This window comes from Malus domestica, chromosome 15 (assembly GCF_042453785.1).
Source record: "Malus domestica chromosome 15, GDT2T_hap1".
Classification (NCBI taxonomy): Eukaryota; Viridiplantae; Streptophyta; class Magnoliopsida; order Rosales; family Rosaceae; genus Malus; species Malus domestica.
The window spans coordinates 2079829-2107554 of NC_091675.1; the positions used below are offsets into that span (position 1 = coordinate 2079829).

General features: G+C 36.4%; 3 protein-coding genes across 5 annotated transcripts; all 3 read left to right on the forward strand.

Moving 5' to 3' along the window:
• Window positions 1-2645: 2645 nt before the first annotated feature.
• LOC103440446 (F-box/FBD/LRR-repeat protein At1g13570-like) lies at window positions 2646-5066 on the forward strand. Its single transcript, XM_008379135.4, has 5 exons — window positions 2646-2762; window positions 2882-2959; window positions 3460-4290; window positions 4364-4519; window positions 4611-5066. The coding sequence occupies exons 2-5, from the start codon at window positions 2957-2959 to the stop codon at window positions 4887-4889; spliced, it is 1269 nt and encodes a 422-aa protein (XP_008377357.1). The 5' UTR covers window positions 2646-2762; window positions 2882-2956; the 3' UTR covers window positions 4890-5066.
• Window positions 5067-6860: 1794 nt separating this feature from the next.
• Window positions 6861-11422, forward strand: LOC103440447 (protein DETOXIFICATION 33). The gene is made up of 9 exons (XM_008379136.4): window positions 6861-7213; window positions 8243-8438; window positions 9422-9767; window positions 9969-10055; window positions 10138-10194; window positions 10350-10588; window positions 10717-10835; window positions 10933-11019; window positions 11101-11422. The coding sequence occupies exons 1-9, from the start codon at window positions 6944-6946 to the stop codon at window positions 11161-11163; spliced, it is 1464 nt and encodes a 487-aa protein (XP_008377358.1). The 5' UTR covers window positions 6861-6943; the 3' UTR covers window positions 11164-11422.
• Window positions 11423-15307: 3885 nt separating this feature from the next.
• Window positions 15308-26371, forward strand: LOC103440448 (probable E3 ubiquitin-protein ligase ARI2). 3 transcript variants are annotated; one of them, XM_070813345.1, is made up of 7 exons: window positions 15308-15778; window positions 16207-16239; window positions 16342-16621; window positions 16727-17207; window positions 17668-18216; window positions 18327-18481; window positions 26298-26371. In XM_070813345.1, exons 1-6 carry the CDS (start codon window positions 15647-15649, stop codon window positions 18436-18438), a joined length of 1587 nt encoding a protein of 528 aa, XP_070669446.1. In that variant the 5' UTR covers window positions 15308-15646; the 3' UTR covers window positions 18439-18481; window positions 26298-26371. The 3 variants fall into 3 exon arrangements, with proteins under 3 accessions (XP_070669446.1, XP_070669445.1, XP_008377359.1); XM_070813344.1 differs by lacking the exon at window positions 26298-26371 and adding an exon at window positions 18632-18745; XM_008379137.4 differs by lacking the exon at window positions 26298-26371 and having other exon boundaries at window positions 18327-18745.
• Window positions 26372-27726: the final 1355 nt, after the last annotated feature.

Consider the following 27726-nt stretch of genomic DNA (forward strand, 5'->3'; position numbering starts at 1 on the left):
TCAATTTCCCACGTGCCATTGGTTTTTGGGTTTTACTTTGTCAATAAAAGGGTCTGTGACAATGTGAAACAGCTTCCGTTCACCCTACCTAAGAAAGGAAAATGGTATCTTTGTTTACTTTTAACAAAAGATAAAATATCTTACGTATACAGACAATTTATTCAGATGGATTCTTATTTTTTTAGTAAAATGGAAATTGTTGAGCCAAAAATAATTATAAGGCGATACGTGGATTTTTGGATGAAGATGACAAATTTACTCTCGAGACATACCAGGTCTCCTATATGCGAGCAGTGAAAAATCATCCATCAACCAAATCAGGAGTACCCAAAATAAGTAACAAGTTCAAATTTGTCTCATCCATCCTCATTCCATAACCTCCAAAAACCTCTCAAAACATTTCTTTTATTATGATAATTAGCCAATTAATATATTTATACGTAATTAATATATTAATTGCTAATTGAATCACCAAATAACATCCCAAAACATACTTAAAGGCCAGCCACACCCCATTCCCTATATATATGACCCTATTTCTTCTAAAAAGCTAAGTTGATACTCTTGCAAAACTCCCAAAAATCCTCCAAACATTTTTTCTCTCTAAATTCTAACTTTGGTATCGGAAGTTCTTCAATCAAAGCCCCCTCATTCATCATGGACGCGTGAGGTTCTTGGCCTTGACCAAAGGTGTTGATTGTTTTGTAGGTGCAATTTTGTCAAAGAAGGAAAATGTGAAAATCTGCATCCACATAAATTAGCTGCGGGGCTCCTTATACATCGAACTTCAATGATTTGAATCGTTTATATTTTAACTTTCTATTCATAGATCATATTTACAAAATACCAAATCGATATGAAATCATTTACTCATTTCATTGTCATGAATAAATTTTAATGTTTCTTAAAATATTGTGTTCGTCAATTTTTTTAAACTCAAATAGATTCCTTAAACATTTTCGATTTGACTAATATTTTGAAAGGGTGATTTGTAAAAGTGCAACTTGAAAAATAAACGGTTTGAATCGTTTATATTCTATATAGAATGGGCCTCACAATTAGTCTTCATTTTTTACCAAAGGTAGGTATCCCTTTGGATAAAAGACCTGTCTACGTATATATACTCATAATAAATTACGATCAATCACAACTTATTATTGAACTTAATGTAACTGTATATTGTATGAGCATTCGCATGAGTATAACTTAATACCTTTTCAACTAAGCAAAACTAATTGTTTATGTCAGTCAACAAAACAGTATATTTACCCAAAATAAAAGGTCAACCATTTATGCATATAGATTTAGTCTTCTACTATTTTGCGATGGACTTTGTTTTCTTCGACCAAAAAATGGGAAAGTGTCCAAGTGCATGGTGTAGTTGCAGTTTAATTTTTAATAGGTTGCTTATTTAAGCAAATCCGAATGTTGTCATGGTCAATGTCAACAATGATGGGCCTCAATTAGGTGAAACAAACCAGACGAAATCTTAAACTAATTCAAAACAAATAAGCAACTTTTCAAATCACTTTCATTATTATTATTTTTTTTTTCAAAAAAGAATCCGTTGGTGGCTTCGTCATAACAATTTATATTTTTATAAACTGAAAAGACTTACTGGGGCATTTCAGATTCATCTTAAACATTATCGTGTGATTCATTAATGCCAAGAATCGAACTAATGACGTGTCGTAGTTTAAACCACCTTCATTCTTTAAAACTAATACAATTAGCACAAAATACAACAACAATCTTTGCTCCTTTTGGAAGTCTGGTTTCTCTTTGGGCCTGTCTTTGGGCTTTATTGGTTTTTTTTTCTTCCGTCCAAGAGATGTAAAATGGCCCACGTACTAGGAATTTCTGTCTATACATAGATAGAAATACATACACGAATGAAGTAAATTAAAGTTTTCTATTTATATACAAGTTATTAAGTTTCTCTATACCAACCGGTGAATGAGATCCATTGATATCTGAACAGCTAGATTGCAACGGTTAGAATTCAAGCATGCAAAATTTAGCCGTTTTCGCAAGTTACAATGGTTTGTCAAGTTTTAAACAAATACGAGCTTTCACTAGCTTATGATCAAAATTGTGAATGTCGTTCATTGTTCATTGCTCCATGTGAATGCGAAGTCGATTTGATTTCATTAGAGTCTTGCGTCTTGAACAAAATCCAGTATGTCCACGATGGAAGTCTCATCAGAGTTTTCATTAAACTCTCGAAAAATAATTAAAATTTGAGGAAACAATTCCCATGCCATCCAAAAATTTAGTCATCGGAATTACTTTACTACGAAAATTAAAAGTTCTTCAAAAAAGGGGACAACAACATTACACGTCAAAGAAGAGTAATGCTAAAAAAATTAAATTTGTAGACAAAATTTGTAAACTAAATGACATAGAAGTTAATGATTAAATTATTACTTAAACGTTGATAAATGTGCTCATTTCTTATTTGTGAGACATCGTTTAGTTTGAAGATCCTTCCCGAATCCTCTTTGTTGGGATCCTCACATCATAACCGTTTATCATAAATCATGCAGTTAATTTTCGTTAAAAAATATTTATGTTTAATTTTAAATAAAAAAATTACAAATAATTTATAACTGCACGTACGATAAACAACTAAGATGCTTAATATTCCCACAAATCCTCTTTATCGAGTACAATTTCAGACACCTGGCTTTCATCCACCGGGCTCTGGAAGCATGCGTCTGCGTGGCGAGTGCATTTACTCCGCACTACTTTCTTTCGAATTTGTACGCGATAATTTCTTCTTCTTTTTTTTTTTTATCGGCATCTTGCTTATCGGAATGATTGGATTCCTTACCTGATTCAAATTTCTGAAATTCCTAGTCTTTGTCTGGTTGATGTGCAGCCCTCGCAGTTGTCGCGGAAAAAGAAGCTATCGCGGCTCAATTTCTCCATATTTCTGGACCAAAATTGAAGTGAAATGGTGAGCCTTTTTTGATTTAATTCCGTGTAATTTTAATAATTTCATTCAATTTTGTCTATTTGGTGTGTTAAGTATGCTTTTCTTGCGATTCTGTATTGTTCTCATGGTGGCCTGAAGGGAATTAGGGATTTGTTTTTTAATTTACTTTTTTGAAGAATTAGTTGCATTTATGTGGAAGTTTTATTTGACATACGATATTCTAAATTACTCTAATTTACGGGGAGGATGATTCGAACTTGTATGCATTGGAACGGGCACACTGCTCTAGCCGACTGACCTAACCCGTATTTGCTGCACTTTTTATGAAGTTGTGGATAAGAAGCTGAATATTGTTTTGTATTTCCTTTAGTTTTAATCTACCATTTTTTTTGAAGTTCTAACAATCGTTTATCTCCCTACGCAAACTCAAACACACAAAGTTGCAGACTTGCAGTCTAAATGATCTAGAAACTGGTCACTGTATGAATCTAATGATTTTTTTAATTACTTGAATTTTGCAGAAGCAAAGACAAACCCCCAAGTCCCTCTCCAAAACTATGGAGATGGATTTGGATAGAATTAGCAACCTACCGTGTCATGTTATAGATCAAATTTTGTCACATTTGCCGATTAGGGAGGCTGTGCGAACAAGTGTTTTGTCGACCAAGTGGAGGTACAGATATGCTAGGCTTCCACAGCTTGTGTTTGATAACCACTGTTTCTCGCCTCAAAACCAATCAACCTTCGTCAACATTGTTGATCATGTGCTTTTACTTCACATTGGCCCCGTACACAAGTTCAAGCTGTCAAAGAGGGACTTTCTGGCCACTGCTGATATTGATCGCTGGATTCTTCATCTGTCAAGAAGCTCAATCAAAGAGTTCATACTTGAAATTTGGAAAGGGCAGCGCTACAAGATGCCCTCATGCTTGTTTTCTTGCCAGGATATGATTCATTTAGAGTTGTTCAATTGTTTGCTTAAACCTCCATCGACATTCAAAGGCTTCAGGAGTTTGAAGAGCCTTGACCTTCAGCATGTTACCCTGGCCCAAGACGTCTTTGAAAATATGGTTCTTCGCTGTCCTCTGCTTGAGAAGTTGACTGTGATGAACTTTGACGGTTTCTCCCATCTCAACATTGATGCGCCAAATCTCCAATTCTTTGACGTTGGAGGTAAATTTGAGGATGTTAATTTCAAGAATACCTCAAATCTTGCTGTAGTGTCCATTGGTTTGTATGAACATGTTGGCAACTCCTTTAGACGGCTTCCTAGCAGTTCTAGCAATCTGCTCAAGTTTTTTGCTCACCTTCCTGGTATCCAGAGACTTGAAATTCAGAGTTACTTTTTAAAGGTAATTGGTTGTGTGGTTTCACTCTCTTAAGCATATTGGTCGGGTGGTATCTTAAGCATCTTTTCCTTTCCAGTATTTGGCTATTGGTCCCTTGCTAGGAAAGCTGCCTAAACCATGTCCAGTTCTGAACTATCTTTCTCTACGGATAAGCTTTAACGATTTGGACGAGGTCTTGACTGCTGTATGCATTTTGAAAAGCTCTCCCGCACTACAAGAAGTAGAAATTTTGGTGAGATTTATTCCATTGATGCATGCAAGAATGAATTTAGGCTTTGTCATGGTTCAAGAATATGATATCGTAGACATTTTCCTTTATGCAGGTCCGCCCAGAGGACATTGCTGTTGTGGGAACAGTTGACCTTCAGTTAGATGTAAACTGGAAATGCCCAGTCACCCAACTGCGACTTGTGAAAATCAACGGCATCTCAGGTACCAAACCGGAACTAGAATTCATCAGATTTCTACTTTTGAGTTCACCTGTGCTCGAGAGGATGACTGTGAAGCCTGCATCCGTCAACTGTGATTGGGAGATAGTTAAAGCTTTGCTTCTGTTTAGGCGTGCCTCGGTGCAGGCAGAGATTGTCTACGAGGACCCATGATTCATCAATAAATTTCGACAGATAAGAGGATTTGCTTGCAGGAATGAATGTAGGTTTTGTCGAGATGTTTATGATGCATGTATGTTTGTCTGAACAAAATGTGTCATATCTGTAAACTCTGGGATGTGGATTCATTTGGCATTAACATTGCATAATGTATAGAGAGTTACTATGGCCTCTTTGGTTGTTTCAGCTCGTTTTCATATACGGGACATCTGAGCAGTCACTATGGCATTAAACACCCCCACCCGCACCCAAAAAAAGGGGCAATTGGCAACTCTAAAAACGGCTCAATTTTTCAAGATTGACATTAAAACTCACAATTTCTTTGGCATATTCACTGCTGAAAAGACTAAAGAGTTCCTCCTGCCTCAGCTAGCCAACTAATGCTTCTATCAACCTACTTGACCGAATGGTGAAGCCCATGAGCCTAGCGCAAAAAAAAATTTATAACGTGGATGATGTCACATGTCAGGTTGACATTACCTTGGCGTCAGATAGCCTCAAGTATGGCATGAGTAAGGCCTCAGGCCATTGGCGTCAAATAGCCTCAAGTATGGCCTGAGTAAGGCCTCATGTCATTCTCGCCTGACTGCTTGGTTTGTGGGAGAAGGGCCCACCCAATTGGTGGGGCAATTGGCATGGGGATTGGGGTGGAGAAGATTTTGGCGGATTAGGAGATTCAATCACCCAATATATTGGTAATTTGTAGTAATGGAGTTTGCTCTAAAAATGAATATCTGAAGTTGAAAAGGACAACAATAATAGGTAATAAGAATTTTTTTGTGAATTATAAGACGATAGAGGTCATAAATATATAAAAAGCCGGTTACATATATATATATATATATATATATAAAAGAATGCGATAGTTAAATAGCATGTGATTTGTATGCGTTGGCATGGATTGCATGAGAAAAGTAAGACAGACATTTGGAGAAATCGGGAACAAGGCATGAATCATATGCTTCATAAAATACAATAATTAAATAAATTAAAAATCGTGTTCATTTGGCTGAACCTCAACCTACCTAACCGTCCAAACTTTTGGTCAAACTTGGAGCCACAAATCTAGTCGGCTACCGTTCGTTTGCTGTGACGAATTTATTTATTTAGAAGGTACAATAATCATTAATTCAAAAAGTTCTTGTAAAGTCAAGATATGGTCCGAGTCGCTGCATTTCAGCAAGTCGGATATTTCTTACACTGAAGCATGTAAATTTGTTGGCTTCTGCCTTTGTTAAGGGTAAATTAAATATAAATCCTATTGAGTTTCCTAAATTAAATATAATTCACCAAAAGAAAAAAAATCAAAACTATTCATTTATATTTTTTTAGTAGAGCAACAACGCTAGTGCTTTTAATCGTTAGTTGTTATATAGAGATGAAAATCAGTAAAAATAAAACGTATATCATAATGCATAATCATGATTTCTCTCCGCTACGGTAGCAAAATGTGATAAACTACAATTCATTTATGTTAAAAGTGTAATCTGCGTATAATGAGCTATTCATTATTGTATATATAGCTATTTTAGTCTTTGGCAAAATCAAATATGTACCCACTTTTACCCCCTCTCTCCTTCGTTACTAGCAATAGTCTATTTAAAAGGAAATGGTTTTCACCCTTCATTTTCTTCCATTTTGTTTGTTTTTATCAATAAATTTTTCAATGTGTCAGAAATATAGCCCGATACACCAAGCGTCTATAATACAATTAATTGAATTTTATTTTTAAGCTTTCAACCAATTATATTACATTTTGTGTATCGAACAGTATTTCCGGTACACTGAAAAATCTGACCTCTCTCTCGCTGCGGCTGCGGGGTGTGGACCCGCTCATCTCAACGTCGACTCGTTTCATGCAAAAGTACGCAACCACCATTCAAACGATGCCTTACCAAACATGCAAGGCTGGCGACCTAAAAACACTCACATCACAAAATCTTAACGACCCAAACCGCCTACAATCTCACCACTTTCTCAAATATAAACACACAAACACAGTCTCCCTCTCTTAAACTCTTAACACTGCAGCTTTTGAGCTGAGAGATATGGCGGTCGACAATGGTCACAATACCCCTCTCCTGGTTTCCAACTACAGCGGCCATGAGGACGGAGAAGAGAAAATTGGAGTTGTTAAGCAGTTCGGGATCGAGTCCAAGAAGCTGTGGAAGATTGCCGGTCCAGCGATCTTCACCGCCCTCTGTCAGTACTCCCTGGGTGCCCTCACTCAGGTGTTTGCTGGGTTCGTCGGGGACCTTGAGCTAGCCGCTGTCTCCATCGAGAATTCTGTCATCGCCGGACTCGCTTTCGGCGTCATGGTAATGGATCAAATCTCTTTAAGTCATTCACTCTCTGTCACCAAACTAATCCAATCCAATCACTCTTAATCATCATCAAAAGCCGCCTAAGTGTTGTACATGATCAGCCTAAGTCGTTTATATATATATATATATATATATATATATATATATATATATGTATGTATGTATGTATATATATGAAAAAAGGCTATTGTTCTTTTTCAGATTTGGAAAGAGGACTTTTATCATTCCGCACATCAAACACGTTTTGTAGGATTCACTTCGTAATGTATTTTAGTGACCCTAACTTTTTATATTTTAGATTATCATTCATCGATCATCATTGCAAAAAATTAAACTCTAAAACCATTAAGACATTCACTTATACGTAGTGAAGAAAATAGTCGAATATGGTTCTACAAAGAAACACTAAGTTTAATCCATCATATGGTTTCGGATTTTGGTAATTTTTGGTACAATAATATTTGAGGAAAAACCTAAAAGATATACGGTTTAGATTATTAGAATACATTACAAAGGAAGCCTTACAAAAAATCGTGTTTGCCCATAAAAAAATCAAATACATAAACAAATAGAAATGTTTAGAAAAATGAACATTAGACTATAATAATTATCGTGTTATTTGATTCAATTGTCCTAAATTCATAAATCTACGATACGTCATATATAATCAGTTGGGATAGTACAAGTAAGATGATTTTTACATACATTTTTTTACCTTTTACATATTTTCATTTTTATTTGACCATCAAATTGAATAAATTAAACGAAAACTACACTTATGATTAAATAGGAATGTGTGAGATGTTAAAAAATATGAGATCTACCAACGCATTAAAAAATAGTACAAATATAGTATGAAAATTACAATAAGATTTGCATTTTTGGTATGTTTATTAATTGCAGGGTTCAAATACGGAAAAGGTATTACTGTTTTTTTGGAGTGATTTACTTTGGATTTAGTATTTGTAATCTAGCTTAAGCTTGATTAGTAATTAATTAGATTTGTGATTTGGGGGCCCGCAGTGGGGTATGGGTAGCGCATTGGAGACGCTGTGTGGGCAAGCATACGGTGCGGGACAGATCAGGATGTTGGGAGTGTACATGCAGAGATCATGGATCATTCTGCTGGTGACCGCCTGTGTATTGGTCCCCATCTATGTGTGGTCCCCACCTATTCTCGAGCTTATTGGAGAGACCACTGAGATCTCTGAGGCCGCTGGTTGGTGATATTTCCTTTTTGGCTGAGTTTTAGTTTTTATTTTTTTATTTAAATATTGACAAATAAAAATGTCATTGGATCACATCATATGAAAGCACATGACCCTAAAAAAATCCCATGAATAATAACTACATTCCTTTGATCAATAACTAAATAAATAAATAGAATGCCAAAGAAAAATGGTTTATGATCGAATGATACGTTATTTTATCTTTATTATGCTTGTAGTTTAATATTTTAATAGATAAAGTGTTAAACTTATACTCATGCATCACAGGGTCGTTACTCATTTGTTTTTAAATTATTGTGATAATTTCGATTTTTTTTCCACCTAATAACAACAAACTTACAAAAAAAAAATTAAAAAAAACTTTAACTTTTATGTGTATGCAAAATTAATTTGTGATACCGGCAGTGTAACACATACTCTACTAGCCAGTCCCCAAGTCTCAAGGCCCGAGCTAACTTTTTGCCCAAAAATGAAAGTTTCTCTTTTCTCTTCCCCATTTTAAATAAGGGTGATGCTAAGAAGAGACAATATTCGTAGATTATATTTTGTATATCATATGACATGATATTTAATAGTTGGATTCATTTTTTAAATCATTAAAAATGGAATCAAACGATTAATTGTCACATTATGTGTTTTACAAAATATGATCTAAACAAATGGTCTCCTTAACATTTTCCTTAAAATTAATAATCGCATTTTTAGCAAAAACCTTGGTTAGACGAGTTTGGCAGAGTAATATGTCCGTCTTCTTATATCCAAATTTGAATTCACTTTCTATAGGTTATTTTATTTTATAACATATCTCATCTAAATACCGTTGTATGTGGTTCGAGGAACCTCTTGCTGTCATTTGTGATTTGAGTTTTGAGGAAAGTCTCCTCTTGTTTGTTTTTGGTTAACTTCCCACACTTGTCGTTGATGTGTTGGTGGGTAGGAGAAAAATCTTACTACTAGGGCTTTTGCGGTGCAGGAAAGTTTGCGGTGTGGATGCTTCCACAGTTGTTCGCCTACGCCCTCAACTTTCCAATTCAGAAATTCTTACAAGCACAAAGCAAAGTTAGTGTGATGGCCTGGATCTCAGTTGCAGTACTTGTAGAACATGCATTTTTCAGTTGGTTGTTGATACTTAAGCTCGAGTGGGGTCTGACTGGGGCAGCGATCACACTCAACGTTTCCTGGTGGTTCATAATTATTGGCCAGTTGCTATACATCTTCATCACCAAGTCAGATGGTGCTTGGGGTGGATTCTCTTGGCTTGCGTTTGCAGACTTGTGGGGATTTGTTAGGCTCTCTTTATCTTCTGCTGTCATGTTGTGGTGAGTAGTCCGGCTATGGAGCAAGCTTATGTTCGTTAATGAGTAACACACTGTTAATATGTCATTGGTAATGAGTCGATATTATCTGCATACATATTGTCCATGCATGTTCGACAATTTTGATGCACGTCCCCTCTATATTAAACAATGAACATCCTGCACCGAGAATTTTGTCGTACTAAGGTTTTTGTATAATTGCAGCTTGGAATTCTGGTACTTGATGGTGCTGGTGGTTATAACCGGGCGTTTGAAGAACCCTTTGATCCCAATTGATGCCATCTCTATTTGGTGAGTTGCTTTAACCATCTAGATATTTTGCACAGAACTATGAATTCACTTTTTGACCTCATATTTCTTCTCATTTATGCAGCATGAACATAAATGGATGGGATGCAATGATTGCACTAGGGTTCAATGCTGCAATCAGGTAAACTTATTTACTTATGTTCTCATCTGGCCTTTCTTTTTGTAACTTGTTGACTTTTTGGTACAACTAAAGATCAACATGTCATGAATTCGACTGATACGGAAGGTGGTATCCTAAATTTTCTGACTATATGCTATATGTTGCAAAACAAACAGCGTGAGAGTATCAAATGAACTTGGAGGTGGTGATTTCAAGAGGGCCAAATTTGCAGTGATAGTAGTTTCGATAACTTCCATCGCTATAGGAATCGTCTGCATGATCGTAGTTTACACGACGAGAGATTATTTCCCCTACCTTTTCACCAACAGTGAAGCCGTTGCGGAGGAAACTACTAAACTTGCAATATTGCTTGGAATCACAGTCCTCCTCAACAGCCTTCAACCAGTCTTATCTGGTAATTACAATTAACCACATAATTAACCCAGACTTTGGCGTAGACACACACACACACACACATATATCTATCTATCAATTAAGTGTTCTTTTTCTTGACAATTTGTTGTGTTTAATTTGTTTTTGAAGGTGTTGCTGTTGGAGCTGGATGGCAGTCTCTTGTTGCATACATCAACATTGGGTGTTACTACATTATCGGATTGCCGGCTGGAATACTTCTTGGATTCACATTTAAATTTGGAGTCGAGGTGATACAATTAGACGACTTACTATTTTGGAGTGCCAGCAACAATTCCATAAATCTAATCTCTCTCCTAATCTGCGTTTTTCAAACTTGTTTTGTAGGGTATTTGGTCAGGAATGATTGGTGGCATTCTCTTGCAAACCATAATCTTGATAGTAGTCACTTCCGTAACTAACTGGAAGAAAGAAGTATTAAGTCCTTACTCTTGATTAACCTTAAATCGTTTTAATTTGCTTAAGCCCATACTAATTATGTCACAAAATGTGCAGGCTGATGAAGCAGAGAGCCGTGTCGCTAAGTGGGGAGGAGGAGGAAGAGATGCAGATATGTAAATCGAAGACGAAAACTTCAAAATTAATTAAGGGGTGACAGTCACACAGAGCTTTTGCAGAAACCATCGGCAGTGCAGTTATGCATTGGCATTGAGCTAAGCAAGATTTTGATGCTAAATCCCGGAAGTAACGGATAATAGCGGATAGCTGGTATTGCCAGAACTCAGAAGCAGAGAAAACTGGTGAGGCGTCGATTTTGTTTGTATTTAGAATGGTGTTGGTTATTCAATTCTAATAAAGTTTCCAATACTATCGGCAACATGCTCGCAAAAATGAGTACATTCTCCAATGATCAATAAATGATGAATTCAAATCCGAGCGCAAAACTGAATTATTTGGAGAAAATCACTCTGTGAAGAACAATTATAAAACCTTGATTCAGCCACTAACGTGACACAACGACGCAAGTACCACCAACTAAAAGCAAACTTCAAACCACAACCTCTCACACAATAGACTAAAAAAACAACGCAAAAAACGGATCCATGTTCAGTTTTTGCAACTTTTAAAAGTGAAACTAAAAACCTTTTTCACAGCTACGACGGGAGTTTTATTGGAGTAACAAAATTTCCATGCTTTAATCGCCCGTATAGACTAAAAAAATAACGCAAAAAACGCATCCATGTTCAGTTTTTGCAACTTTTAAAAGTGAAACTAAAAACCATTTTCACAGCTACGACGGGAGTTTTAATGGAGTAACAAAATTTCCATGCTTTAATCGCCCGTGAACTATCTTGTATGCATCGCAAATAATTTTGATAGTGGGTGTTTACACTAGGATGGGCAACGGTTATGACGGGCGGGTAACCACGGTTATTTACCAATAACCGTTTATGCTCATACCCGCATAACCGTTTACCCGTTGGGTAATTGCCTAAACGGTTATACACATACCCATAACCGTTTATAAACGGTTAACTATACCCATAACCGTATAGCCATTTAATCGTAACCGTTTAATACCCGTTCACCCATTTACCCATTTTAACTTTTTATCTTTATTTTTTAACCATTACCCATTTTTCATCCGTCTACATGTTTTTTAACAACTTGAAAATTAAAAAAAAAATTGTCATAATTTTCTTTTTTTTGACAATTAAACACCGTTATAGGTACATTCATCATACATTTCCGTATTTTAATTTTTTAAGTCCTTATATCATTCCAATAATTGAAATAATAGTTTACGGACGATATTTTTAACTATTACCAATGAAGGTAAATATAATATTTGCTAAGTATTATTGGGTTACAAAAATTGTTTAGAAGACATTTTTGTCAAAATATTTCTGTCAATTTCACGGTTACTCTCAATGAATTTAAATTAATTTGACGAATTTCTTGATGATGAGAATCATCATTCCTATAACAGCGTTATTAAGAGAATGACCGATAAATTCCTTGCTAATTTATTGGGTGCTAAGTATAATTGGATCAAGAACATGATTTGTGTTAATTTTACATATATAAAATAAATGAGTAAACGGTTACCTGTTTATAACCGCGGTTCATACCCATAACCGCTCATTTAAATTTCGCGAGTAAGCGGTTATATCCATAACCGTTTATTTACCTAAACAGTTATTCATAACCGTAACCGTTTAATTTAAATAGACGGATAACCGCGATTATCCATAACTAATAGGTATTTGCCCATCCCTAGTTTACACCATTATCTTTTCAAGATGAATACGTTAATAAAGAACAAACACGTAGAATTCAACTTACACACTTTGAGTCAAAGTCATCATCCATGTTACTTAACATATTAAGATGGAGGGTCCCTACCCAATCACTATCGACTCGATCTAACCTAATGACATTTATGTGTCAGACTAAGTTCTTTATCCTAATCGCAGTAGCCTTTTTTCAAGTCACGATCAAATTTAGCTTCCAATCGCGGTATGTACTTTGGCATCAACCCCAAACCCTTTTCAAAAAAAATGTCTCATATTTTTACCTACCTAAAATGAGTATTGAAGTAATTCTAATTTCTAAATTCTTTTTTTTGGTAGTTGGTAATGTATTCAAACTAAGAAAAATATTGCGTGTTCCATAATTTTTTTTTTTACTGCAATACTAAAAAATAAAATTTCATACCAATTAGACGTGCTATGCGATATCTTACCCTTTCCTTCTTTCTATTTTTAAATACATGACTTTCTTATTCTAAGTGGGCAAACATAATAAAAGTGGTAAGATGCCCTCTTTTCTCTCACTGTGAGAGTTCTTCCCTTTGTTTGAGGGTGCTTCTCACCATATTGTGTGAGTAATTTCCCGATCGTGCTTCCGTTAATTGTTGCCGCTGATCCTAGCTACGGCTGTGATCGATGGGTGGTTTTTTGTATTTGCTTTTTCTTTCTTCTCCCCATCCATCTGTTGATGGTCTTTCTCCTTTTCCTCTGGTTTTTTTGCTTTTTCTTTTTTCTCCCCTTCCGTTTGCTAATGGTTATTCTCCTTTTCCTCTCTGGCTTTTCTCATCCCTCAACCCTCGTGGGTATCCCTTTTCATGGCCCTTCTGTGCCTTGTTTTTTTAGCCATGGTTTCTGTAGAGTTTGTGTGTAGAGTTCCGGTCTTGTATCCGACTCGAGTGATTCCCACACCACCACGTTCTCCTTGTTGTCTACCATTCACGGCGGTGTTGGTCGAGATTTTCCTAGAGCTTCTTTCCGATGGTTGGCTTATCTCTCGCTGACCATCTCTTGTTGATGGTTGTGTGCAGGTGGGGCTTGTAGAGGTGATGATTGGCGGTGGATGGAGGATTGGATGGGTGGTTGCTTCTAGGATTAGCGTTGGAGAGCACAATGGATGTTTCTTTGATGTTTGTTTTTGTTTGGGCTTCACTATTGTTGGGCTCATTTTCTATGTTTTCTTTGTTTTTAGGCCCGTTCTTTGTTTGTTTCTAGGAATAAATTGGGCCTTTGTTTTATTTGTAAGTGTATGTTTGTTTTGATAAAAACTTCTCGTTGGCAATCCTTTTGGATCCCACTTTCCAAAAAAAAAAAAAAAGTGGTACGTGTGGAGCTAAAAATAATCACAAGGCGACACGTGGATTTTTGACAAAAGAAGACAAAACTACCCTTGAGGCATACCAGGATTCCTACGCGCAAGCAACATGCAATTATCCCTTAACCAAGTGAAAAGTGCCCAAAATAGGTATCAACTTAAAACCTAATTTATTCATATATTTCCCATTTCATTATGTAGCTAATCAATTAGCTAAATAATATACTTATTCCTTTCATATTTCCTAAAATCATAATAATTGACTAATTAAGGGATTAATTACCTAATCAATCCCTTAATTATCAATTGAAACACCCATCCAAACCTAAAACTACTAAAGTGGCCGGCCAATCCCATCAAGAAAAGTAAACCATCTTATTCTCCACCTTTTCCACTATTTTCCCTTTTTAATTACCCTAATTAACTAGCCAATTAATTCAAAAAACCACCAAAACATTCATTTTATGTTTAATAGCCAAATAAATTGGCTAATTAAACCTAAATCAAACACAAAAACCCTAGCTAGGCCGGCCACCCCTATCCCTATAAATAGATTCCCATTTTCACCAAAATATCATTCCAATTCTTTTACAAAAAATCTCAAATACTCTAAACACTATTTCTCTCTCAAATTCTAACTTTGGCATCAGAGGTTCTTCGGCCAAAGCCCCCCCATTCATCGTAGGCGCGTGAGGCTTTTGGCCTTAACCTAAGGTGCTAGTTGTTTTGTAGGTGCAAAATCGTCCAAGATCGAGGAGGAGAAAATTTACATCTACAGTAAGATAAGCCATAATAGTGAATGACGAGCCCATTATGATTTCAAAGGTTGTGGTCTCGCAAAGTGATTTGCTACTAATTTGAGAGCATGGCACTTACTAATTTAAGAGCTCATGACGTGCTTAATTTGATCTCAAAATTAGGTGACAGTGGATCATTTATCCACTTAGCTCATTAATCATGTAAACAATTACTTTAATGCTATGTTTAATTACAAACTCAAGCTATCAGGTTTGACGAGGAGCCGATTGTGTAGAAAATGGAAATAATTAAAAAAAATTAAAAAATTAGAAAAGGGAAATTAGTAAAAATTAGTCATCCATCCCATCGTAAGACATACCTTAAACATCGCCATTATCCCGTGATTTTATTTCAAGGAAAGACTGATCTCCTCCGCGGGAGAGATTATCTAAAACGAGGAACTATTCAATATATGTAAATCCCTTTTCGGTTTCGTTTAAATTTGCCCTATCTCTCTCCCCTCTCCTCTCATCATTCTTGACGGGAGAAGGTGGAAGAGAAGAAAAGGAAAGGAAAAAAAGATCAAATCTTTCAAGGGGTTTTACTTCCCCACGAAGATTTCTTTCTTTTCATTTTCCCGGAAAATTTTCTCTTCCTCCCCTCGTCGATCAGGCCTAGTGAAAATCTTTGATCGTCTGCAATTCCAATTTTGATTTTTGGGTTTGAGAGAGATACAGAAATGGAGGACGATTATTACGTCAGTAGCGAGGACGAGGAGTATTACGACGACGAGGATGATCGCCAGAACATGGAGCTGTTGGATTACGTCGAGAATGACGACTCTCTCCCGCCTGAGGTTCCGAGGAGTAAGGTAGCGATGATTTTTAATTTCGTTGTTAGGTGATCGTAATTTTGTGAATTTCTTTTCCCGGGATTTTATTTGTTTCGCGAATTTCTGAGATTTTCGGAGGAAATTTCCTTTCTTTTTTCTCGAATTCTATCGCTAACCACAAAAGGGGTGTGCTTCCTGTTTGGTTGCTGAGAATGTGGTTTATTGCAGCTGTGTTTTTGTCTTTGTTAGTGAAATTTGGGTTTCTTTCGGGGTTTCGGTTTCGCAATTTGATGCAGAGAGTGAGAAACAGAATCATATTCTCTCAATTTTTGTGTGTTTAAAATCAAATTAATTTCTTGTTGCCTGCAATTTAGCTTATCTGCATCATGATTTTTTCGATACTTTGAAACTGTGAAAGTTCTCGTCCTGAATTCAATTACTGATGCCATCTTAATTTGTATTTACAGGTCATTCCGAAAGAATCTCTCTTGGCTGCACAGGTATGGAGTTCTGTAAATTATTTTTGGATAATTTTGTATGATGTTACGGTGGTTATGTATTTGTTAATAGAATTATATCAAATGTGGCATTAAAATGTGCAGAAGGACGACGTGCAGAGGGTAATGGATGTGCTATCATCGAAAGAAAACCATGCCCGAACCTTACTCATCCATTATCGGTGGGATGTTGACAATCTGCTTGCGGTGCTTGTAGATAAGGGGAAAGATAGATTGTATGCTGAAGCAGGTGTGACGTTGGTGGAGCACAATAGCAATGTCTCACAACAGTTGCCCTCTGAGGTTATGTGCGGTATTTGCATGGACGAAATTCCAGCTGGTCAGGTGACACTCATGGATTGCGGTCACTGCTTCTGCAACGAATGTAAGTACTCTCCTTTGCATCTTCTATACTTTTTCACGCAATGTACGCATTTTGTGATTATAGTTTCCTTTTAATGGAATCCGTTTTGTCTACAATTGTGCTTAGGTTGGACAGAGCATTTTATTGTGAAAATAAATGACGGGCAGAGTAGACGCATTAAATGCATGGCACATAAATGCAATGCTATTTGTGACGAATCCATTATCAGAAATCTAGTCAGTGTAAGAGATCCTAATCTAGCAGAGAAATTTGAGCGTTTTCTTCTCGAATCATATATAGATGATAATAGAATGGTGAAATGGTGCCCAAGTGTTCCCCACTGCGGAAATGCCATACGCATCGAGGAAGATGAACTTTGCGAGGTTGAATGTGCATGTGCGCTTCAATTCTGTTTTAATTGCTTATCTGAAGCACACTCCCCATGTTCGTGTCAAATTTGGAAACTATGGTGTCAGAAGTGCCAAGATGAATCAGAGACGGTTAATTATATTGCAGTCAATACGAAGCCTTGCCCAAAGTGTCACAAGCTGGTTGAAAAGAACGGAGGATGCAATCTAGTTACTTGTGTCTGCGGACAACATTTTTGGTGAGTGTTTGTATATATTTTCTGCATTTTGTTTAGTCTTGTGCCCTAACGTTTATGGAACTGTGGGGCTGGTTTGGGGAATATTTCGTACATTTAGATGGTCGGGCAGTGTTCAAAACTCCACCGGGGTAGGATCCTTTTCTTAGGATTTGCTGTGCTAAAGGTGAAGTTTATGTTGATGTGTGACTTTTCGTAGACTGGCTGCTTATAGAGTAGGGTTTGGACATAAAATTATTGGTTTAAAGCATTCAGTAATGTACATGTCATCTTCTATGACATTGCGATAAGCAGTATTGTAATACAGAGTGTGGCTCAAAATCTTCATTGAATCAAAATGGAGCTTCCATAATTCTGTCACTCTTCTTTTTGATGAATCGTTGCTGCCATTTCTTTTGAATGGAGTGCATTTGATAATATTATAATATTGCCTTAAAGTTTGTTTCTATACGTGTTTTGACAGTTGGCTCTGTGGTGGCGCAACTGGTTACGAGCATAATGCGGAGTCCATCGCGGGTCACAGCTGTGGGCGATTCAAAGAAGACGAGGAGATGACTCTTGAGCAAGCCAAGAGCGATCTTGTTCGTTACACTCACTACTACAACCGTTATCAAGCTCATATCGATTCTCTTAAGCTTGAATCAAAGCTGAAACAAAGCATACAAGGAAAAATATCGCATTTGGTAGAAAGAGAATTTACACGTACAGATTTTAGCTGGGCAACCAATGTACTCAACAGACTCTTCAGATCAAGGCAGATTATTTCATATTCCTATCCGTTTGCATATTACATGTTTAGCGAAGATCTATGCAAAAATGAAATGACGGCAGAAGAAAGGACCATAAAACAAAACTTATTTGAGGACCAGCAGCAGCAGCTTGAGTCAAATATGGAGAAGCTTTCTAAGTTTATAGAGGAGCCCTTCGACGAGTATTCGCCGGATGAAATTAGGGAGTTGAAAATCAGGATCTTAAATCTTTCTACGCTTGTTGATAAGCTCTGCGCAAAATTGTAAGTTTCTTTCAAGACTTGAGTTCTCCCATTTGGTCTTCAAAAATCATGCTGGAGATGGTGTTGCATTCAAAAATCATGTGGAATTGACGCGTATGGATTATTTACAGGTACGATTGCATTGAGAATGATTTGTTGGGTTCCCTCAAGTGGACAAGGCACAGTGTTGCTTCTTACAAGTCGAACGGTGTGGAGAAAGCTTCAGAACTTAACGGTTCCTAGGACACCACGACCTCTAACTTCGAAATTGATTTGGCAACCAAGGGTAAGCATTTTTCCAACGGTCGCATTTAACCTCATAAGTTTAGATTTAAAACATTACTATTTAGAAACTTTTTTTTTATTTTTTTTATCAGATTTAAAACATAACTGGTCGCGTTCAAATTTACTTATTTATATTTTCTTGTGTTTTAAGTGTTGAGACCTGTCTAAATGCATGATTTGAAGTCCTGCAACGTGTCGTGTAAAACATCAAATTTGATTATAATTTACTCCAAGTTTCTGGTGGGTGCTCATCTCCCTCCTAGTAGTTTGCCAGGTGTCTTATATTAACCATGGTTAATTTTTGTTTTAAATGCTCTTTAATTTTTGTACGGCAACTTTCATGAAAAAACGACTCAGTTGGATGAACTGCATTATTGATATTGTCCCTGAATATTTTATGTACCGTGAACAATATACTTGAATTATTTGTGACGACCTCTCCAAACAAGCACAGACGTATCGACATGACTATTCTATTACGAAGATCACCTGGCGACGAAGCTTATTGATTTAAGAACGAGAGAAAGAATTAGTGCCCATAATGATATTTTTCGTAGAAATAGTATTCTTACTTATTTTGATGATCCTCGTTAAAGATGGACCCTCCATTAAATCTTGAAATTGGCTCTTTATCTATTGGTACCTCATCATTCATACATAATGAATTGGTGTGGTATATTTCTACTATTCCAGCCTATTATGGTATTATTGATAGGGATTTCAACGATGTTGAAGTTAGAACAAGTTGAGGGAATAGGCATTGTTGTATGTGCCACATTTGCACTATATTGAAACAAAAAAAACTTCCCAATTAATTTAGATTTAGATGTTTAGAGGCAAAAGATATAAATTAATACACTTTCAAAAGCTCCAATACGAGGAAGTTCGACTGAAATGCAAATAGGAATAAGAAATATGATCAATATTACGAAGAATAAAGAGATACTGTCTTTACCCAAATAAAAATTGATGTTTTCATAAGGAAGATATCGAAGGCTTTCCACATATTGAGATTTGACTGTAGAAGGATCAAATTGTATCCGAGGAACAGAGGCAGGTGCCCATGGGTCATAACGAACTACGTGCACAACAAATCCACTTTGAAGTTGACTTATTCGCTCGGCTAAATGATAGACCAAACATTACAAAGCTAATAACTCTTTAATCAATATTGAAAGAGCAAAAAATTACAACGTACTAAACAAAATTAAACATAGAAGATTAACTACTCAAAGCACCCTAGAAGGCTAGAACCCTCCCAAAACCCCATTTATCCCCAAAACTTAGATTAAGCACTTGAAAGGGAACTTTATAACTCATTTTGAAAACCAATTCAAATTAAAACGGTGTATTATAAATTTATCGTTTTACGTGTTGATCAATTTAAACACAAACACGACATGAATGTGAATAGTACATTAGGGCTTTGGTTTAGCTTATTGTTTTCACAGTTTTGTAAGTTTCATACTTGCAGCCCAGTGAGCTCAGTAAAATCACTTTTTTCAGACAACAAAATTGATCGGATCCGGGTTGTTGAGCAGCCCGGTTTACAATGATTTTTGTCCTTTTTCATGTTCTAGTTTTTTCTTCCTTCCCACAAAAGAAAAGAGAAATTTTCTTCACCCTTATCCACCATGTCCAACAACACATAAGATTTTACCTCTCTTGATAAACTTTCCAAACCACACTTATCTGAGTAGGTATGTGTGTGGGAGGCAGATTCTCTGCCCTCCCACTTCCGTATCTTCACGTACCCTCCTGTTTTGTATAGTCACAATTAAGCTACGTCAAACCTATCAATATATTCATTACATATAAACATAATTATCAAACCTATCAAAGTTTTGATCCTCAAAAAATCATCAATATAATAATAATAACGTGTAGCAATGACAAGGGAAAAAAACGTGTAGGAAGGAGTCATAGTCCAAAACATGAACAGCCTCACCACAAAAGGAAATTATTACTATATATTTTGGGAAAAAAATCAATAAATATTTTTAAAAATAAGAAAAGTTGCGTTGGTTTCAAGTCGTAAATAACCGGCTTAAGCGAAACCGTGTTGACAGCGAATCACTTACCCCTTCTACCTTAATATCCACCGTCCATTGTTTCCATCACGGTTTAATCTCAGCCGTTCGTATTCACTCACTATACCTATAAATACCCCCTTAGGCATCCTCCCAACTCGCTTGTTCGGATGGCGCCCTTGATCGGTGTGGCGTCAGCGATCAGGTTTCATCGCTCTGTGCTGGTGTTGAATCTGCGTTTTTAGATTTCGATTTCGGCTCGATTCCTCCGTTTGGGTTTGTTGATTTTTATGGATTGCGTTTCGTTATGGTTGTGATTTTAGGGTTGGCTGGATTCCTGGCGATGACGATTTCTCTTTCCAGGTTAAAATTTTTCGATCCCAGTCATCTGACGATGATTGAAGGTTGAATTCCCTTTAAATATTTAAGTTCTCCGCCTTTCGACTTACTTTTTGGGATTGATTAATTCTGCGTTGTAGTGTTATTGGTGTGTTTTTAGCGTTTGGCTGGAATGTTGGCGATGGCCTTTTTTCTACCAAGTTAATACGTTTAAAGGTTGTGAATTGTTGGGATTTTTATACCGATCGCGGTCTCCCGGACAAGAATTTGTGATGTTGGTATGATTTCCAATTAGTTGGATTGAGGTCTCGTTTTATCTTCTTGATCTGCTTTTGCGGTTTTTTGATTTCCTGTCCCAGGGTGGTCTGGATCCAGTAACTGGTTTAGCTTTTGTTTCGATTCGGAGGGAAAGATCATCAATTTTACCTATGCGTTTGCACCACATCGGTTACCTCTTCCGTTTTCTTTCTTTCTAAAGTTTATATAACATAATAATTTAGAAATTCGATCCCCATCCTTTCGAATAAGTGGAACGTTGTTGTTAAATTTCAGGCCCTGTTTACCAGATAACGTGTCCCTAGGGTTTTGATTCGGAGTGGAAGATCATTAATTTTACCTTATACGTTGGGGGTTACCTCTTCCATTTTTTCTTTCTTCCAAAAGTTCATAATAACTTAGAAATTTTGATCCCATCCTTTTGAATAAGTGGAACGACGTTGTTAATTTTCAGGCCCTGTTTACCAGATTGAATCAGCATCGATGGTTTAGGCAGGAGGGTTAGGTAGGTATCTTACTCGACTAATATTTTGATGGTTTTGAGGTCGGATCATATGCTATTTAAATCTTAAAAAAAAAAATAAATCTTAAACTCGTGAATTTTTGTTTAAAATCATGTTATGTTTTTCCTCTTGTTTAACCCTTTTTGTTTAAAATCATGTTATGTTTTTCCTCTTGTTTAACCCTTCTAGTGACTGACAGTAAATTCAGTAAATTTGGAACGTGTATGGTTCTTTCAGATTCTGATTTTTGTCCTCAAGGTCTGTTTTTAGTTCTTCAATCAAATTTGGTTTATAGAAGTATATTTGTACAGCTGACCCCACTTAGTGGGAAAAGGCTTTGTTGTTGTAGACGTATCTTTGTGCTCGTTCCAGTCTGTAACGACTTTGTTGGTTTCTGTATGTATTCAGGTGATTATTGCGTCTTTTAGGAGCAAGATTGTTACTTAAGATGGGTTTGATGCTTCTTTTTTCACATTTATTTATTTATTGGCTTATGAACAATGTTTTACGGATCAAATTTAAATTGACTGGTAGTTTAAGGAAAATGGATTGCTCCAATTTATGTCTTAATATATATATATATACACACACACATACGTATATATCTTGATTTATTATTTTTGGGTTTGAGCAGTGTTCTTGGCAGAATAGCTCATGTATGTTCAAGCAGTCTCTCTTTGTTTTCTGAGAATAAGCTGTTTTGAGGGGGGTTTTTATGCTTGTTGTCTTCTGACTTATTTTTCTGTTTCTTTACTTTGGTGATATATTTGAGTAAGTTTATTCATGCGGACAGCTTCCCACTTCTGTGTATGCTGATGTCTTAAGTGTCTGTTGAGGAGTCGCATTTTAGAGAAGTGCATGCTGATATCTAAGAGGGGGTTCTCTTGTCTTATAATCCTGTTAATTTGTTTTTTAGTATAGATTTTTCTACGTTGTCTAAGAATAAAATGCTTCTGTATGCAGACACATTCTTACCTTGTTGAAGGAAACAGCTTTGTACAGTGGGTTTGGGTGGTTCTTGACTTGTTTAATTTTTTATTCTTGAGATTTATGCCATCTGGAATCATTATTTGATCAAAGATCACTGTTTTTATCAGATGCATCCCAAAATTTTCTTGTTATGGAGTTTCACTCAGTCAAAGGAAAAAGGGCTGCATGATTGTATAAGAGGGTTTGGTGTTTCTTGGCTCATGGGTTATTATCTTCTTTTTCAAAAGCTTTTACCATCTAGCACCATGTTTGAGCAATGATTTTTCTGCAGATGGTATGTTTTTTGTTCATGGAATCTCACGTTTTGAAGGAGAATGCGCTGATTTTAGTTGGGGGTTCAAGTTCTTTCTTCTTGCTTCTGATTTAGTTTTTTTTTCTTGGGCTTTTGTTTGGTTCTACATTTGAGCAATTTGTGGCTACCCAATTGTTTGTTTGCAGATATGTTGAAGCGCCTTGTTTTTGGAGTCCTCCCTCGTTAAAGGAGAACAGTGAATATTGACAGGGGTTCTGTTGTTGTATGTTTTTGTTTTCTTATCCTAGAGTATGGTTTGGTGCTATTATTTGAGCAATGTCTTTGTATGCAGACACTTTCCAACTCGTCTGTAAATGAGGTCCAACTTTGTTAAAGTAGAACAAGCTGCTTCCAAGAGGGGGTTTGATTAGTTATTGGATTATGATTTAAATTCTTATTTCTTGGGTTTAATTTCTTATTTCTTGAGATTTATGCCATCTGGAATCATTATTTGATCAAAGATCACTGTTTTTATAAGATGCATCCCAAAATTTTCTTGTTATGGAGTTTCACTCAGTCAAAGGAAAAAGGGCTGCATGATTGTATAAGAGGGTTTGGTGTTTCTTGGCTCATGGGTTATTATCTTCTTTTTCAAAAGCTTTTACCATCTAGCACCATGTTTGAGCAATGATTTTTCTGCAGATGGTATGTTTTTTGTTCATGGAATCTCACGTTTTGAAGGAGAATGCGCTGATTTTAGTTGGGGGTTCAAGTTCTTTCTTCTTGCTTCTGATTTAGTTTTTTTTTCTTGGGCTTTTGTTTGGTTCTACATTTGAGCAATTTGTGGCTACCCAATTGTTTGTTTGCAGATATGTTGAAGCGCCTTGTTTTTGGAGTCCTCCCTCGTTAAAGGAGAACAGTGAATATTGACAGGGGTTCTGTTGTTGTATGTTTTTGTTTTCTTATACTAGAGTATGGTTTGGTGCTATTATTTGAGCAATGTCTTTGTATGCAGACACTTTCCAACTCGTCTGTAAATGAGGTCCAACTTTGTTAAAGTAGAACAAGCTGCTTCCAAGAGGGGGTTTGATTAGTTATTGGATTATGATTTAAATTCTTATTTCTTGGGTTTAATTTCTTATTTCTTGAGATTTATGCCATCTGGAATCATTATTTGATCAAAGATCACTGTTTTTATCAGATGCATCCCAAAATTTTCTTGTTATGGAGTTTCACTCAAAGGAAAAAGGGCTGCATGATTGTATAAGAGGGTTTGGTGATTCTTGGCTCATGCGTTATTATCTTCTTTTTTAAAAGCTTTTACCATCTAGCACCATTTTTGAGCAATGATTTTTCTGCAGATGGTATGTTTTTTGTTCATGGAATCTCACGTTTTGAAGGAGAATGCGCTGGTTTTAGTTGGGGGTTCAAGTTCTTTCTTTTTGCTTCTGATTTAGTTTTCTATTCTTGGGCTTTGTTTGGTTCTATATTTGAGCAATTTGTGCCTACCCAGTTGCTTGTTTGCAGATACGTTGAAGCGCCTTGTTTTTGGAGTCCTTCCTTGTTAAAGGAGAACAGTGAATATTGACGGGGTTCTGTTGCCGTATGTTTTTGTTTTCTTATCCTAGAGTATGGTTTTGCGCTATTATTTGAGCAATGTCTTTGTATGCAGACACTTTCCAACTCGTCTGTAAATGAGGTCCAACTTTGTTGAAGTAGAACAAGCTGCTTCCAAGAGGGGGTTTGATTAGTTATTGGATTATGATTTAAATTCTTATTTCTTGGGTTTATGTTATCTTTAGTATTATTTGATCAATGATCAATGTTTCATATCAGATGCATCCCAAAATTTCGTGGTTATGACGTCTGACTCGGTCAAAGAAAGATGTGCTATCTGCTTCTGAATGGGGTTCCGTGGTTATTGGTTTAAGTTTTCATCTCCTATTCTCAGAGAGCTTTTGAAATTATTTGGGCAATATTCTTTGCAGATGCATTTTAAATCTAGGTTGGATATGGAATCTCACTTTGTTCAAGGGGAAAGGGGTGCTTTTAAGGGGGATTTCCTTTATCTTTTAAATGTCCATTCTTAGATGTTGTATCCAATCTTGCGCCATGAGTTGAGCATTGTTTCTGTATGCAGACACATTCTATCCTCCATCCGTATATGGCAAGCAGAGGAAGGAGGGCAGTCTGAGGGGGTTTGAGCGGTTTTTGCTTTTTGATATAATATCGTACTCCTGGTTGAGATCTGAAACAGTTATTGGAACAATGTTTTTTGCAGATCGATTTCAAAATAACCTGTTTATGAAGTCTCAAGAGTGTCGGATGACAACGGTCTGCCGGTTTTTAAAGAGGGGTTAATACTTCTTGGTCTATTTCTTGATCTTGTATTTCTTAGAGCATTGCGAAATTGTTTGAGGAGTTATTTGTGCAGATGCCTTTCTATTTTGGATCGAGTCAAACTCATTAAAGGGGAGCAGTTGACTTTTAAGAGGGGGTCTTTTGTCTTACTGTCTTCTTTTCTTTGCTTGGCTTCAGTTGTTTGAGCAATGTTTTTTCTATGCAGACACGTCCCGACATTAGTTTGTACGTGGTGTGCAAGTTTAGTGAAGGAGAGTGGGCTGCTTCTGAAAGGGGGGATTTCCATAGTTCCTGTCTTATGAATTTGTTTTTGGTTTTTGAGATGCTGAACCATTATACGGTCACTGTTCTATTGCAGATGCCAAACTCTTTTGTCTCACTCAGTTGAATGAAAAACGGGGCTGCCTGCTTTTAGGATGGAGTCAGATACTCTTTGGCCTTTTTTTCTATTCTAAGTTGTTCTTATGAGATCTTTATGATTTTATTTTATTTTTTTAGTTTATAAATTTGCTCTATGTTTGAGAGTACTTTTTTTATGCAGAGACATCCCAACTTCTGTCTGGGTTCAACTTTGTTGAAGGGGAGCATACTGCTTTTTGAAGGGGTTTGGGTTCTTGGCTTATGATTTGATTTCGTATTGCTTGGGGATTGTTTGCCGTGCAGATTTTTTTAGCTTGGAGTCTATCGTATGTCTACTTTATGGAACCGTCCTCACATTTGGTTTGCTATCCATCTGTTATCCTTCACCGTTTTCATAGAAAGATTTTCTTCAGTTTACGCTTCTTTGCTTCATTGTCTTCTGGCTCTGGTTTTATGCATCTTGGCTTGGTTTATGTTCAAATACTGCACAGCCTGATGTACGACTGATGGGATTCACAACTATTTGAGAGATGCTGAAGTTTGTTTGGCTATTTAAATTTAAAGAATTTTCCTTGGATAAGATCCGGCATTTTCATTTCAGATGCAGTTGTCTTTAAACACAGTTACCCTCCTGTGGTTTGATTTCAGGAGGGAGTATGATGCTTCTTTTCTTGTGATTAGTTTTTTCTTTAAACCGCTGTAAGATGTGATTCTAAATGTATGCAGTGATGGGGCGGAGCCTTATTTCATTGGATCCTAGAGGAGTATGGACTGCTTATAAAATGGAGTTTGTTGCATCATGGCTTTGATTTTCAAGATGGCACTATACATGGACCGAAGTGATGAATTCTGGTTTTGTTACATCAACTGTCGTGAATTTTGGTTTTGTTTCAACAACTATGTTCTCTTGCAGTGGTCTTGTGCTGAATAATCTTAATTATCGTGGAGTTTGGGGTTGGACTGACTCATTGTCTTCTACTTAGGCCGGCCAGAATTCTTTTGGGAGTTTAAGGCACAGATTAAGAGGTTCATGCTTTCTGGCTTATCAAGTTATCGTTTTATTTGTTATCTTGTCAAAGTTCATACGTCTGGCAGCTATGTGGAGATGCATTCCTGCAGAGGGCCCTTGCTAGAAACTCATAGAGTTGGTGTTTAAATGTGAACTATCTGGCAGTATTTTTTGGGATATGATTATGCAGTATGGATTTTACTTTTCATGAATGAGTGCAGTGTGTCATATTCATGTTGATGGAACTGCTCTTTGAAGATGTCGTGGAGTTCGGTTCTTTTCTATAGAGTTCATTGTTTCCCTGTTTTTCATTGAAGATGTCGTGCAGATGTAACTTAGGTGATGTCTGGTCTATTGATGACGTTGTTGGTGTGCAGGTTGTATTTCAAAAAGTAATGTAAATGTCATGTCATTTTGTATGTGCAACGTGAAGATAGGGATGAAAATGTTCCTGGATTAACATTTTAACTAATCAAAGTGATTAATATTTTTAATTGTGGGTTAACTCTGAAAGGAGCCGCATGAAGTGCATCAATAATTTACAGTGAATTGATGGGTGTCTGCAATTGGCGTCTAAAGATATTGAATTGGAATATAAAGCTAAAATAAGGTCAAAGCACGTAAGGGGAATGAAGGAATGCTTGGTTCGAATTGTAAGTTAAAGCCATTCTCTGATTTTGTTTTAATTGTTATTGCTAAATGACATGCATGATATTTTGCTACAAAAATCATGATATATTTTACGTCAAAAGCACTCTGTTTTATTTCGTGTTCTAATTGTCGGTCCCATTGTTTGGGTTTATTGCGGTGAATTCATTCTACGACATTTCTCTTGAACTGGATTTTGTTGTTTGTTTTTAACATTGTTTTCCGTCATGCATCATTTGATCGTTTGATATATAAATGAGATCTGCATTAGTTGTTAGTTACTGGTCCTTATTGCTCTACTCTTACGTTGTTTGGAAGATTTTCACCGATCAAGTTTTGTACTGCCTGAATAGGTTTAGCCGCATGATTTGTTTTGTCTCTCATCTCTTGGGTGTTTTTTAAAACATGGATAACATGCAAAAAAGAAAAAAACGGTGAATAACAAATTGTTTGATTCGTGTCTATCATCTCTTGTGTCTATACTCTGCTGTGTGTGCA